The sequence below is a fragment of the Macaca nemestrina genome, chromosome 10, assembly GCF_043159975.1.
Source record: "Macaca nemestrina isolate mMacNem1 chromosome 10, mMacNem.hap1, whole genome shotgun sequence".
Classification (NCBI taxonomy): Eukaryota; Metazoa; Chordata; class Mammalia; order Primates; family Cercopithecidae; genus Macaca; species Macaca nemestrina.
In genome coordinates this window covers 126,749,770-126,764,376 of record NC_092134.1, presented here as the reverse complement: position 1 = coordinate 126,764,376, position 14,607 = coordinate 126,749,770, and the positions used below count along the sequence as shown (strand labels likewise).

Below are 14,607 nucleotides of genomic sequence, written 5' to 3'. Positions count from 1 at the left end.
AAGATGATTCACCAGTTTTGTTTTTTTTTTTAACACTTGATCCGAGGCTATAAGAAATAGAATACTGCATCACAGGAGAACACTCTTTTATATAAAAGTTGCTGAGAATTTTGGCTATTTTGGTTAGTAATGCACCTGGTACTCCCAGAGGGCTTTGCCATGCATCGGTTATTTATTGGTTACTGTGAATTTCTTATAAAAACAAGATCCATCAGGTTTTACAAAGTTTGTATGATAAAATTCTAATGGTCATTTCATTTCCTAATATAAAATATCTGAGGAGATATGGAAAATAACTGAATGATACAAAATGAAAACCTTTGATAGCAAAGTTGCAAGAGCCTTGCGTTGAGTCATAGACTGGAATTCTAGACTTGGCTCTAGCACCAACAAGCTGGGTGATCTCGCCAAAGATCTCTCTCACATGTATCTCTCATATGTATGGATAAGCTTTACATATTTGTTTATTCATGCTGAAATTATCTATTTCAGACTGCCTGGCCTTTACAATATAGCAACTCATTTTCTATGGGATGGAAGAAATTATGGCTGTTTTTCTGAAACCACATCAATTTTCAAAGGCAGCTGTAGCAACAGACATGCATTTGCACTGGAATTTTGGCTTCAAGGCCAGTACCACGTTGAAAATCTGGCTGATTTCCGCAAACCCATAAGTTGGAGAAATACCAGGAATAAAAAGAGGAATTACAAGGATGATTTAAAATTTTCTTCCCTCCATTTAAAGTTAGTCTTTTCAAGTTGCCAAGAAAACAAGTCGAGATCAAAATGGAATTAATAGATAGCTAGTATTTAACTACAGAAACATTTCAATGAATAAATTAGCCATTAGTTTAAAATAAAGGACAATTGAATTTTAATAATATATTCCAATAAAAAAAGCAAGAACAGAGATACGCCCTTTTGGCTTTGAAAAATAATTCTTGATTTTGTTTTGTTTTGTTTTCCAGTATTGTTTTCCCCCCAATTATATTTTTCTTAAGAGAAAAGCCTTAACTAAGAAATGGTCATTGTCGACCTGCAAAGTACTTAGCCACCTACCAGTAACAATTAATTTTCATTTTTTTCTAGTTTTTTATTTACTTCTATTTTCCTATGCCATCTTAAGCACCATTTCTCTTTTTACTTCCTGGGCATACAAGAAAGGTCAACAATGACTTATAAATTGCACAGAGGTCTGCCTTTTATACATATACATGGGCATACACCTGCAATTTGAAAACATGGTTTCATTGGTCTTGGGGTAGAAAAAACAAATTACAATTGACACATCTAGGCTGTTTGCCTCTTTTCGCTTTTCTGTCTTTGCAGGTGAAGGAAGAGACAAATGCTGTAAAGCCACAGGTAACCAGAGCACTATATTTTAGGACAACAGAAAGGCTCTTCTAAACACATCCAAACTTGTCTCAAAACCACCTCCCTCCCTTTGGTCCAGTTCTTTAAAAAACAATTATTCCTCTAACCACCAACTACGCAAGGAATCAATAGGCCGCATTTCTGGTAATCCTTCAATTTCATAAACCAACTAGGAAAAGCTTCTTTATATACACACATGTGTTAAGGGGCCATGCAAGCTCCGCATCCACATGGGCAGAGGGAAGCATAATCTGCCCTTTTTGCTTATCTTGATTAATGTTTTTAGCAAATTTACCATAAAGATTATGTAATCTTATGTCTACACTCCCACGTTCACTGCAGAATTTTTCACAATAGCCAAGATATGAAAACAACTTAATGCCCATTAATGGATGAATGGATTTTAAAACGTCATTTTATATTTTTATATATATATATGTGTGTATGTATATGTGTATATATATATACACACACACTCATACACACACACACACACACACACACACACACACACACTATGGAATGCTATTCAGCCTTAACAAAGCAGAAAGTTCTATAATTTCCAACCACATAGAGGAAATTACGCTAAGTGAAATAAGGCTGGCCCAGAGAAACAAATACCATATGATCTCACTGATATGTGGAATCTAAAAAAGTCAAACTCATAGACACAGAGAGTGGAATGGTGGTTAACGTCACTGGGAGAGGTATCAATGGGCCAAATGGGGGCATTGGTCATAGGGTACAAAGTTTCAGTTACACAGGAGGAAGAAGTTCTGGTGATCTGTTGCACAGCATGGTGACCATACTTCATAATAATGTATTGTACACTTCAAAATTGCTGACGGACAGGATTTGAAATATTCTAACCATAAAGAAATGACAATTGAGGGGATGGATATGCTAATTCACCTGGTTTGATCATTCCATAATGCATATATGTATCAAAACATCAAATTATATCCCATAAATATTTACGGTTACTATTTGTCAACGAAAAATAAAACAAAAATCTGTGATTGATGGTGAAAAATACATAGAATCTTAGAAAATAATGCTCCAAAAGTTTAATGGGTCCTCAAGGAGGTAAAAACTGAGATACAGCGTTGTTGTCTGTCTTCACGTTCACATGGTATGCACAGCCGAGGCTACTTCTTATACCTGTGGTCCTCAAGTGGACCTGAAACCTATGTGATATTAGAGCCACAAATAAACTTGTTATGTCTTCCTGAAAAGTCCATTTTAGTCACTGAGTTTTAGGGAAGATTGTTTTTATGTTTAAACAAACAGATATATTAGGAATTCATAGTAAGTTTTGCATACATTTTATATAACTATAAAACATGCAAAATGCTTACATGATTCTGAGATGTTTACATATCCCAAACCCCCTAGATCTTTCTTTCTCTTATTAGATGTACTTTGAAAACAATGTTCGAAAAGCATCATACTATGCCATTCAGCCTGAAGAAGGGGAAAAATTGGTATATAGCTACTTAAGTAGAGAAAAAGTTCTAAAACACAAAAGGTAGTTCTATAGCGTAAGAAAATTGATCTACCGGAGATGCGACTGATGTTTCTGTTTTTTTATTTTATATATATGAGATCTCATACATATATCTCAGTCTGAAGTATACATATATTTTAAAGCAGGTTTTGGTGGTTATCTTAAAAGTCACATTTATAATTAGAATAGTCCCTGTCCCACTTGAAAATAAGATGAAAAAAGCTTTAAAAATTTTTTTTTATAATTGACAGAGAATAAAGCAGGCAAGAACAAAAAATAGGATGAAAAATCGCTTCTCTTTGTGCCACAGAAAAAAATATCACAAGCTTGTTTTTGGCACCCAGTTTATAGCCTAGCAATCTGAGTCTATGAACTTAAGCCTTCATGGATGAGTGCACCAATTGGCTTTTGAATTACAGGATAGCATTACTCAATTAACTTTGAGACTAGCTAGCCCTTTCAAGCAATATAGTTAGCAGTGGCACACAATATTTCAGTTCTAAAATGAGAATGTCAACTGTGAAACTAAATTTACAATTTCAGTTGTTTCTCTATCAGCCCCCTCCCACACTTACTACGAATTTGAATAATACAACTACAAGAAGCACTGAAATAAAAACGTGTGCATTCTAGGCTTATCGGCAAGTCCTATCACTTTAATTACTTGGAGCTTGTCAATATATAGGCTGATGCACACAAGGAAATCTGTGCCCTGCATGCCACATTATTAATGCTTCACCCTTAGCCAATGAAAGTAAATGTTTACCCGGCTGGGGCAACAAAAGATAGGAAGGGCTGGGAAATCATGACCCTACACTTTGCAGCGTCCCCATAGAGTTCACCGTACTATCCCTATGCCCGCAAGCTCACTTGAAGACCGAACTGCAAGATACAATTAGAAGGAACAAGAATTCCCCCAGTACAGCAGACCATGTAAATACTTACATATTACACACATGTGTGTGCACATACACGCATCCCTCACATGTTTTATCAGTACTCCTTAGTAATAAGCACACTATTAAATTTTGCCTCTGCTGACAAGTCTATGGTCAAACTGTCAATGAAAAAGTTCTGGTAAATGTTAAATTCTGTTTTAAATATAGAGGGCCTATCTATCACCTGGGCTTAGGAAGCCATCTGCCACATACCAGAAGCACTTTCACATTTAAAGGTGTTAATTTATTGGTGACACTAACATATTTCTGGCTTTTTACAAGATTAAATATAAGCCATATGAAGTATTGTTACGATCATCTGTAGTCAAGCTATAATTGACATTAACCAGATTTTAGGTTTAAGAAAGAGAAAAAGAGAGAAAGTATGTGTGTGTGTTTGCGTGTGTGTGTGTGTTCAGGGTATGCTGAGCAGGGATATGGAGTTTTTACCTTATAAGCTGTCTGACTTAGTGAAAACCAAAATACTCACTTGAACGCAAGTATATCTTTAATTGTATGTTTTCACTGTGGAACTTACAAATTAAAAAAGCATACCTTAACAAATTATAATAATATAAGCTAATTTTGAGCATTTGCAATGTGCCAGGAACACTTGCATGTAACAACTCATTCAATCCTAGTAACAACTGACGTGCTATTATATGTTTTTCATAGTTGAAGAAATTGACAGGTTAAGTAACTTGCCAAAGTTGCCAAGTTCACAGGGCTAACAAAAGCTCGCACTCCTGATTTCAAGCCATACGACTCCTTGTTAGCAAATGGGCAATAAAGTCTTGTTTATCCTCAATTCCTACTGGTATTAAGTGTGAGGAAAGTAGAGGGGACAAGGAAGACGTGAAGCCTCTGAAACAATTCAGTGAAGAGTTACTGAATTACATTCCAACAGGTATAATTTCTTGCAGACTTAAACAAGGAAAAATTACCTATAAGATTGTTAAAGCCTCTGCAGTAGAAAGAGAAATGCGTGATACAATGATGAGGCAGAGACATCAAATAGCCATATTCACAAAGAATTAGAATCAACATAAATTCAATATTGTTGTAGTCTATTTTCAAAATGGTTGCATATGAGCCAGGCGTGGTAGCACACACTTGTCGTCCTACTTACTGGGGAGACTGAGGTGGGAGGATCCCTTGAGTCCAGGAGTTGGAGGCTGCAGAAAGCTATGATCATGCCACTGCACTCCAGCCTGAGTGACAGAAGGAGACCTAGTGTCTTAAAATCAAATTGGTAGATATGAAGTAGTCTGTAGTCGTTTTCACTGAACTATGGAAAAAGGCTTCACAATTGTCACCCATGCATCAAACAAGTGCTGCTTTTAAAATGTGAGGTGCAGTTACAGGTCTCAGAAAAATAATTTAATGTTGAAAAAGGAAAACACTGTCTGTTTACAGATGACAGACAAAAAGGCAATTGTTAAAGGTATGTAGTCCGTCATTGTCATTTTCACCTAAATGAAAATAAACACAAATGGTGGAATGTATTTAAGGCAAATAGAGAAAACAGTCCAAAGAAGATTTGAATGTTGTTAGAGTTGGAAAGAAACTTAGTGAGCAATTTCAACCTGTGCATGTTACATAAAATAAAATTAAGTTCAGCAGAATTTGATCTCCCTGTGCAGGTGTTATCTTCAGCTCTGGGTATGAGTTGCACTTCTAGCGGCAGTGTATGGAGTTAAGGACACAGGAAGATGATACCTAGAACCCTGGAAGCTTCAACTTTGAGAAGTGGGCAGATGAAGAGCAAACCATGAAAACAGCTAGTTAGGAGCAATGGAGAGAGAGCAGCAAAGCCAAAGAGTGTGATGTCATGGGAGCCTGGGAAGGAAGGAATTTCAGGAGAGAATAAGCATTGGTGTGATGAGAGAAAGAAGTCTAAGAAGATCAGCACTGGAAAATGATCATTAGATGTGTTGGTTATTGTTTGGTAGTGACGTTAGCAAAAGCAGTTTCAGGAGCGTGGTTATAACAGAAGATGGCTATGTTTTAAGTAATGAATGGGAGAATAAAAAAACAGATAAGACAGTAAGGGAAGAACTCATATTCAATAAGCTTGAAGAAAAGAAAAAGATGAAGTAGTGGACAAAGAAATGCGTAAGGAAAAATGGTCAGGTGAGAATGAGAGGAATAATTGAAACCATGTGGGGAAAGGCAATGAAAACAGGTGTCCCAGCTCAGGCTGATGCATGAGCCTTGACAGGAGACACCCAGCGTGCTCTGAGATCATGAAGATGGGAAATGAATGGACACACGTACAGCTATGTGGTTCTCTCATCTGAGTTTTTTTTTTTTTTATGTTTGACTTCTTAAATCGCATGTAGGTTATTTTAACAAACGATACAAGGTTTTTAAAAATCTCCTTCCCTTATTGCCCATGAGAAGTCTGGAATGAAGGAATAAACGGTCAGCCTCAAGCCTGGACCCTGCACTCACAAGGAGTTAGACAAGCTCTTGCTGGCAGTGTGCCTCTTCTCCCACACTCCCTTCCCTCCATCCTCCATTCACGGGAATCATTTCCTCATTCTCCAGATCCTTCCACCAGCTACGGAAATTAGGTTCTCACGCCATTAGAAAACACTGAGGAGATTAACAGGGAGGAGTTTAACTATCTTCAGTCGTGTGAAGGCTGGCAGGTTCTTAGCCTTGCCAACTATCTATTTTCCTTGCGTGGTTTCTGCCAGAGGCAAGAGCAAACAGCAAACAGAAGAAAAGGGTGGTAGCAGGAAAGAATACTCTTGAAAAAAATAAAAGAAAAAGAAGAGACAGAGACTTAGAAGAGGGAAGATTACTGCTGAAATTAAACCAGAAGCAGGTTACAAAAGAAAGGTTGGTCACAGAATTAAAAAGCTATTATGTGTATTTGTCTAAGATTTTTGTGGATTACCTAATGTATTGGATTATACAGCTTATTTCCAAACAGGTTTCCCTCTACAAACATGCACCTACCAGATATCTGTTTGAGTCCTTTCCTGAGAACCAAAAGCTCTGTGTACAGTTAATTATGGTTCCTTCCTCCAGTAAGAGACTAAGGCAAGAGGTTACCCTGAAAGGTCATGCTGCCCTAATATTTTAGCAACCTCGACTTTGGAATTCTTTAATTGTAAGATCGAAGATATATTTTTCAAACTAGATATTAGATACATTTTTCACTTCCACCATTTCACCCTTAATCTTAAAGGTCTGCTAGTGATTTCTCAGATGGGGAACAAAGTCTCTGAATTACTGATGTTAGCCAGAACTTGCTAATTTAAATTCACTGCAGAGGGATTCGCAATAGCTATCTTGCTTAAGGGCATGCACTCCTAAAGTTTCAGGAATCCTCAGGATTTTCAAGTGTTGGGCAATAATGCAATTCTGCTTCTGATAAAGCTAGATTCACTTAAGCATTTTTAAAGCACCTAACACATGCTTGACACTGGGCTGTTTGCTGAGAATATAAAAATGAATGATATGTAAACTCAGTCCCTCAAGATTGCATACATAGAGAAAAGCACAAGTATGTATTTTATAATTTCCAAGATCTGATTTCTTTGGAGGTTGTTAAAAATCAGAATGCCAAGACCTCTGATATATCCATTATCTGTGTGTTATCAGCAAAGCTACTTCAACATAAATAAGCAAAAGGATATATAACAGTCAATTAGGCAAACTAAAAGTTCTAGATGAAGAGACTTTATCTAAAAGAGTAACAAATGAGCATAGGAGAAATATCAGCTACCCACCTGACCAATCCCAAGAAACGATAATAAAGAAACACAGTCACCCACACACACACACTACAACAACCACAGTGAAAATCTTACCTGACTTGCCCACGCCTGCTCTCCCAAATATTGCCAGTTTGACCTCTGCACTTTTAGCCATGATGGGTGCTGGTAGACAATTTACTGTTGTTAAAACTAAAACACTGAGCAAATCTTTTTGGTTCCAGTCTTTGGATTCACCATATCATTGTAAATCTTGGAAGAGTCCACAATCCTTAAACAAAAGAAATTTGGGAATTCATAAGAGACTGGAAAATGAATTAATATTTATTAAGCATCTAGTATATGCCAGCCACCATTCACTTTATCAACATTTTCTAGTTTGATCTTTACCACTATCCTGTGAGAAGTCTATGGTAACTTACTGTAAATGATTTAGCTAATAAATGGTAGATTCAGGACTTGGATTTTGATCTGGTTGGTACTAAAACATGCATTAGCATATCACACACAATAGCATTTCTAAAGTACTTCCTCAAGAAATTTTTTTATGAAGGTATTGATTCTTGGTAGTAATAGAAAGTAAATACTTAAAGTATGTGAATACACACATTTACCATCTATCTGTAAACATTCAGGGTACAAATACATGCAGTGGGGCAATGGAGAAAGTCACTTTTGGGCCTCTTCATGTCTCTTTGGGTTGAATAATATACATTCATATTAGTCAATTCCAATGCAACACAATTCAATTTTGCATCTCAAAGTTAAATTTTATCTCAATTCACACTTGATCACATGATGAAGTCATGTGACAGATACAGATACACATGTTCTAGGAATCAACATATAATACGTAGATTATATTTTTATATTTTGCTGGGCACCATGCCCTGGTACACAAACAATAAATGCCATGCTCCAAGTTATTATTCCTTTTCTATGATGACTTCAAGTAAATTAGTTTATAATGCTGTCTTAAAACTTGGGAAATAACATTACGTACAAAGTAAGCACATCTTATTTAGTTTGGTGCTTTAGGAATGACATCTAGGTTCTTAGGACCACGGAAATGTAAATTTGGAAAGAGCTTTGGTGGTGGTGGGGGCTGGAGTGGGGGTCATCTGAAGGAATCTTCTAGCCATCCTTCTAGCAAGAATCTTCCCTTAGGACATAACAATCATTCCATATTCCATTCCTGACTTACCACTTTCAGGTATGAAAGGTAGGCTCATTACTTCTGAAAGCTGCTTCATTTCTCCAATTAGGAGAAACTGCCTTTCTAATATTGAGCTCTAATCTGTCTCCTTGTGGCTTCTACTCATTTGTCCTGGTTTTTCTCTATGAAATAACTCAAAATAAGTCAACTTTTTATTTCACTCAGAACCGTTCAAGGATCCTAGTGTCTAGTTGGACCCTTGCTCCATCCTAGGCTTCCTTTTTCTAGGAACTTGAGGCCCAGCCTGTCCACTTGTTCTTCCTGGAATGCACACTCTCGTTTATGTTTTTTTGACCTTTACTCCCTTTTTCATCATGTGCATTGCCTCCTCAACATCTTAATCACTTTAAAAACGTGGTGTCCACTGCATTCCACTTTGAGATATGACCTGACAAACTGACCCAGTATAAATTCCCTGAGATTTTCACTATCGTTAATCTGCATACCATGGCTGTACTGTAGCACAGCCAATCACAATAAGCCTCACATCTTTTACATGGACTGCAGACCCCCGCTTTCTGAACTTTTGCAATCAATGGCTTAAACCTAAATACAACACTGCACTTTTACCCGTGTTAAACTTAATCACATCAGTCTTCATAATTCATTCAGTTTTCAAGTCTGTAAAGACGTTTTAAACACAAATATGTTATCTAAATGTGTTAACTGTTCCTGCTAGACTTTTTCCATCTATAAATTTTTACAAAGAGCTTCTTAAGAGAGAGAAATAAAAAAGTGGAAACCCTTCTGAAAAAGTATTTCTACAAAGACATTAACATGCAATTGTTTTCTTCCTTATGTATTTAAGCTATCATCCTGTACCTAACAAGGTTTTGTATTTGCTGATTTTCAAAGTGCCAGAGCTTCCTCTGAAGGAAGGAAAAATCAACATTAACATTAGCTATTGTTTACTTCATCCTCAATAATGAAAAAGTGTCTAAGTAATCATTAATAACAAAAACCAGAAGCTTAAACATCTGCAATTTGTCCAGTCCCATATTTTTGGCTAAAGATAAAAAGATTTCCTTATTTGTCACTTCAGATGCATTCATTAAGAAAAGGCCCCTATGTCTTCAAGGTTTAGTGCTTCATCACAGAAACATAATATATGGAGATACATTAACTATTTAAATTATAAATGAGAAGAGGTGCTGGCAAGTATTTCTTTGAAACATTGAAGTGTCTGGAGCTAGTATAAACAATAATTTTCTATTTCATGTAAAACTGTTAATATCCATGGATATAAAATGCAAGTAATTATCTCTCTGATTAATATTTCATGAAAGTAGCCATCAAATGTGGTTTAAAAAAAAAATGACAAGTCCCATTTTTTAGTAACTCCTAAATGGCCTCAGAGGCATAGGAATTTCACTTAAGAAAGAGAAATTGTGTGAGCTATTTCTTCCATTTATAACCTAATAAAGATACAGCTGGTTATTGTCAACCTAGTGTTATGTTTAGAAAAATCACTTAAAGGAAGACACAAAACTGACATGAGTTCTTCAACATTTTATTTCTCACATGAAAATGTGAAAAGTTACATTTGACAAGATAGAAAACAAAAATAAATTTGTAAATTGTTGTAATAAGTAAACTGTTGCCAAGTTTCTGATGTTCACAATAATTCATAATCTGAGAGCTTCCATATGTGGATCTAAGAAAATCCATTTGTCCTAATGTTCTGCTGAAATATTCTGAGTAGGGCTGAAATTTACCATTCACTTTTTAGGTGGACGGTGCTTTATTAGGACAAAAACATCTCAGCTCCTATCACTCCTAGAGGTAAAGTCATACCTATTTAGTTTGAAGGTGTAGGTTTTTTTTTTTTCCTAAACATAAATTAAAGGAAAAAGGAAAAACTCTAGCCTCCAAATCCTGTATTATTAGTGATGCATTCAATGATTTATTCCACACTTACGCTACGCACATACAAATAAAAGTAGCTCCCTTCGAAGAGCTTACACTCTGTTAGACCTATGATATTTAGATCACTGTAACCTTATTTACTTACTTATTTAAAGAAAGTTTTCATTCCTAATAAATCATTCTCAAGGCTATATTTATCAAGGTTCATGCTTTCTGCTTCCTCTTGGGGGTGGGGCAAGCAAGCATCTTTATAAGGTAATCATGCTTGGAACTTCTGTTTTCAGGCGCTCATCAAAATCAACTGTAGCTATTTAGGGAAGCAAAGACCCTAGTCTAGTCCTGGAAATGAGATTCTCTTCTTTTTTGGCCTCGCCTTCTCTGGTTCTGAAATTAAGTTTTCCTGGTCTCATTACGAGGAATTCTCCCTCTTCTTATCACTACGCAGTACCCACAGCAAACCAGGATTAATTGTATAAGCCTCTTGGCTATTTAATGTTGCTCTGAAATCAACAGGTATCTCGCAATAATAAACAAACCCATTGTGGACTGCAAGTCACTTGCTTTCAGGCTAGGGAGAAAATGCAGCCTTAAGTCACAAGGGCATTTTTCTTCTCAGCTAGGAGAGCCCTGTCAAGCCAGGCTGCCGGTGTTCACATCTCCCTCTCAGCGAACCCCAAAGCCACCCTGGGAGGAGGACCCGGTGACCAAGAGGACTGACTCAGAGGCCGAGTGCGCTCAGGGGCTCGGAATGGGTCTGCAGGAAGTCGTCCCGAAAGAGCCACCTGGACACGTGCGTGACACTCACCTGTTCACACTCTCCAGGCCAGGAGAGCCACGGTCCTCTCTGCAAGTTCGGAATGGGTCCCCCAAGATCGCGAAGCCCTCCCACGCTGAGCAGCCCAGGCTTCGGGTTGCGTTTGCAGTTGCTGGGCTGCGGTCGTGGGTGGGACTAGCCGCAGAAGCAAGTGCCACTGGCCCGGCGGGGGTCTCCTCACTCTAGCTCGCTCCGACTAGCGGCGGAGGGACTGCGGCAGGACGCGAGCTGAGCCCGGCCAAGGCCGCTGCGCTCCGCGGCCAGGATGCTGCAGTGCGGCGCTTCGGCGCCCCCTACTGGGTTCAGGGGTAGGCTCCTCCCGCCGCGCTGCCTCCCAGGCCTGCGAGCTTGGGTCTTTAACTTGCTGCACCCAAGACGGGCTTCCCTTTTTCACTGGTCATTTCCAGGCCTCTAGGCTGTCACCGAAGGGCAGCTTTCCTCGGTTAAAAGCTTGCCTAAGAAAGCATCACTACGTGGTGTTTTCTAATCCTTACTTCAAATGATCCTTACAATATCTCTTTGAAGTATTTTTAATTCTCTCTCCATGATACCCAAGAGGAAACTGAAGGAGAAGGTAATGCAAGGCTAGCAAATGACTGGAATGAAATCCAGACTGGATTGGAAACTGAGAGATGCTAGGAAAAACAAACACGGAATTCAATTGAAATTCTACTCATACATTTGAGAAAGTTCCAAAAACTTCTTGTCCTTCTCACAAGATCAGCATTTATAGGATTTGCATTGGAGTCATACTCCATTATTCTCAGACCGTAATAAAGACAATTAATATGCGAGCTGTGCTGGACCTGCTTTCATATCCCTCATCGGATTTGATTTTTACACCCTCTCTTCATGTAAGAACTAGTATTATAATTACCAGCCTTTCACAGATGAGGAGGTGAGCTTCAGAGAGGTTAAATGATCTCCCGGAAACTGAAACTTCTGAGCAAAGGAGCAGGAAACACTTATGTTATTGTTTTTCCCTTACAAATCTGGGTATTCTTACCAAGATACCAAGCGGCTTCCAGAAAACCAGTGTTATATAGAACAGACAGGGGCCTAGGGCAAACTGAACGATCTGCAGAATGTCATCAATGGGAAGGGAGGTAACCATGGGGGCAATTTCCAGAGGCCAGGCTGACCTGGAAAGTCACTGCAGCCACGAGTGAATGGCTGAATGGAACAGCTAGATCTATGGCAAAAGGAGGAGTTCCCTTAGCTGAGCAGAAGTTGCCCTGCTAGTTCTTTGAGAAAGCTCAGACACTGTATGGTTTACGAGTTTCCTGATGCCTCATGTATCCCTCCCTCCACACCCACACATCTGGATTAGATGCCTCCCTCTATATCTCACAGGACCCTGTGATCTTATCATTGTGTTTGTGTCGTACTCATTTCTGCTCCTCAGTCCTCTCCATTAAACTGTGAGCTCCCAGAAGCCAGGAATGTACCACGTGTGACTCTGGATTCCCAGCATCATCCATACAGTGTATATACCTACAGCCTGGCATATGGTAGGTAGTTAAAAATACCTACTGAATTGAAGGAATTAAGATAAAGAAGAAGTTGTGACAGGATATGTTTGAGCTTTTTTACATACTGGATTTAGGATACACCAGCCAGTAAGAAACTGAATGTATGGGGCTGACATTTAAGAAAGAGGCCTGGAAAAGAGAAAGACTTTGGTGTCTTAGCACGCAGAAGACCTTTGAAGTCTGGGATGAGATAATAATCGCCCAGATTGATTCTATAGAATCTTACAGAATTCCAATTACATGGAATTGTGTGGCCTTAAGGTGTTCAGGTTTCACATGTTACCTTGTTTCCCCCATTAAATCTTATACTCAGGGCAAGATTTAATTTTAAAAAAATTCTGTGACCCTATATCGATAAATATACTATTTACAGAGACCTGAGTTGGAATTCCCACTTTGCCACTCTTATTTAATAGGAGTTATTGACCAGCCTGGCCAACATGGTAGAGACATTGTCTCTACTAAAAATACAAAAAATTAGCCAGGCGTGGTGGCACGAGCCTGTAATCCCAACACCTTGGGAGGCTGAGGTGGGCAGATCACCTGAGGTCAGAAGTTCGAAACCAGCCTGGACAATGTGGTGAAACCCTGTCTCTACTAAAAATATAAAAATTAGCTAGGCGTGGTAGAAGGAACCTGTAATCCCAGCTACTCCGGAGGCTGAGGCAGGAGAATCAGTCGAACCCCAGAGGTGGTGGTTGTAGTAAGCCAAGATTGCACCATTGCACTCCAGCCTGGGTGACAAAGAGAGACTCTGTCTCAAGAAAAGAAAAAAAAAAAAAAAGAGTTTTCGAAGCGGGCCCAAGACAGGTCCCATTTGTAGTAGTTCTTTTGGAACTTGCCTATGGAACCTGATTCTCCCCATTTTCCTGCTTAGCCCATATACGACAGCACTCCTCCCTCAACTAGAGAGGCGTTTGCACACACACCTGCAGTTCTTGATGTGCTGCTCTAAGAGAGATGAAGTAGCTATCTTGGAGCCTGACACCCACTGTGTTATATTTTCTGTATGTATCCTATATTCTGTAGGCTGCTTCCTTTGTCTTGAAAGCAGCAAGAAGAAGCATCCTCTCTTGTACTGCCTGCCTCATGGATCAGTAGGAAGGGCAGAGGACACTTTGTACTTATGGTTCCATGATCTACGTCTGCTGGGCAAGAATTCTCCTGGGGAAAGGGGAAGTCCTTGTCACATTCCAGTCTCTTAGCCTGGCCTTAGGCTTCAGCTAAAACCTCTAACACAAAACAAGTAGATGAAGAGTTCGTATAACCACAAAGCATGTTAGAAACTGGAATTGTGTGTGTGTGTGTGTGTGTGTGTGTGTGTATAGCTGTTAATCATGTTTGTTGTAAATAATTCAAACAGAAGAAAAAATACAAAGATGTAGACAATCACTCCCAGAATCACACTATCCAGAAATAATAACCATTGTTAACATACGGGGACCCTTATCATTCCAGATGTTGTAGAAAACAGACATCTTGATGGACAGGTATGTGAAATGGCACAGATATGCTAAGTATCATCATACTGTAGATGCTATTTTTAATTTAAAAGTACACTTAATGAAGCAGAAGATAACAAAATTAAAGTGAACATTAAAGAGTGGCTGAACTTTAGATATTTACTCACTT

At 38.5% G+C, this 14,607-nt stretch overlaps 1 protein-coding gene and 1 long non-coding RNA gene across 4 annotated transcripts in view; one reads left to right on the top strand and one right to left on the bottom strand.

The window, feature by feature from the left end:
• Positions 1-14,607, bottom strand: part of LOC105481683 (RAS like estrogen regulated growth inhibitor) — a 125,851-nt gene that overhangs the window by 101,791 nt on the left and 9,453 nt on the right. The window contains exons 1-2 of one of the 3 annotated variants that reach the window (XM_011741398.2): positions 11,435-11,695; positions 7,644-7,818 (exon numbers count right to left, since the gene is read on the bottom strand). In XM_011741398.2, the coding sequence (XP_011739700.1) occupies positions 7,644-7,704 (61 nt within the window). In that variant the 5' untranslated portion in view covers positions 7,705-7,818; positions 11,435-11,695. Of the gene's footprint in view, positions 1-7,643; positions 7,819-11,434; positions 11,696-14,607 lie in introns of those variants that run through there. The other 2 variants (XM_011741392.2, XM_011741393.2) reach the window with 2 other exon arrangements.
• Positions 12,874-14,607, top strand: part of LOC105481704 (uncharacterized) — a 49,228-nt gene continuing 47,494 nt past the window's right edge. Inside the window, exon 1 of the long non-coding RNA XR_003018098.2 lies at positions 12,874-12,954. This is a non-coding gene — a long non-coding RNA (uncharacterized lncRNA). The remainder of the gene's footprint in view (positions 12,955-14,607) is intronic.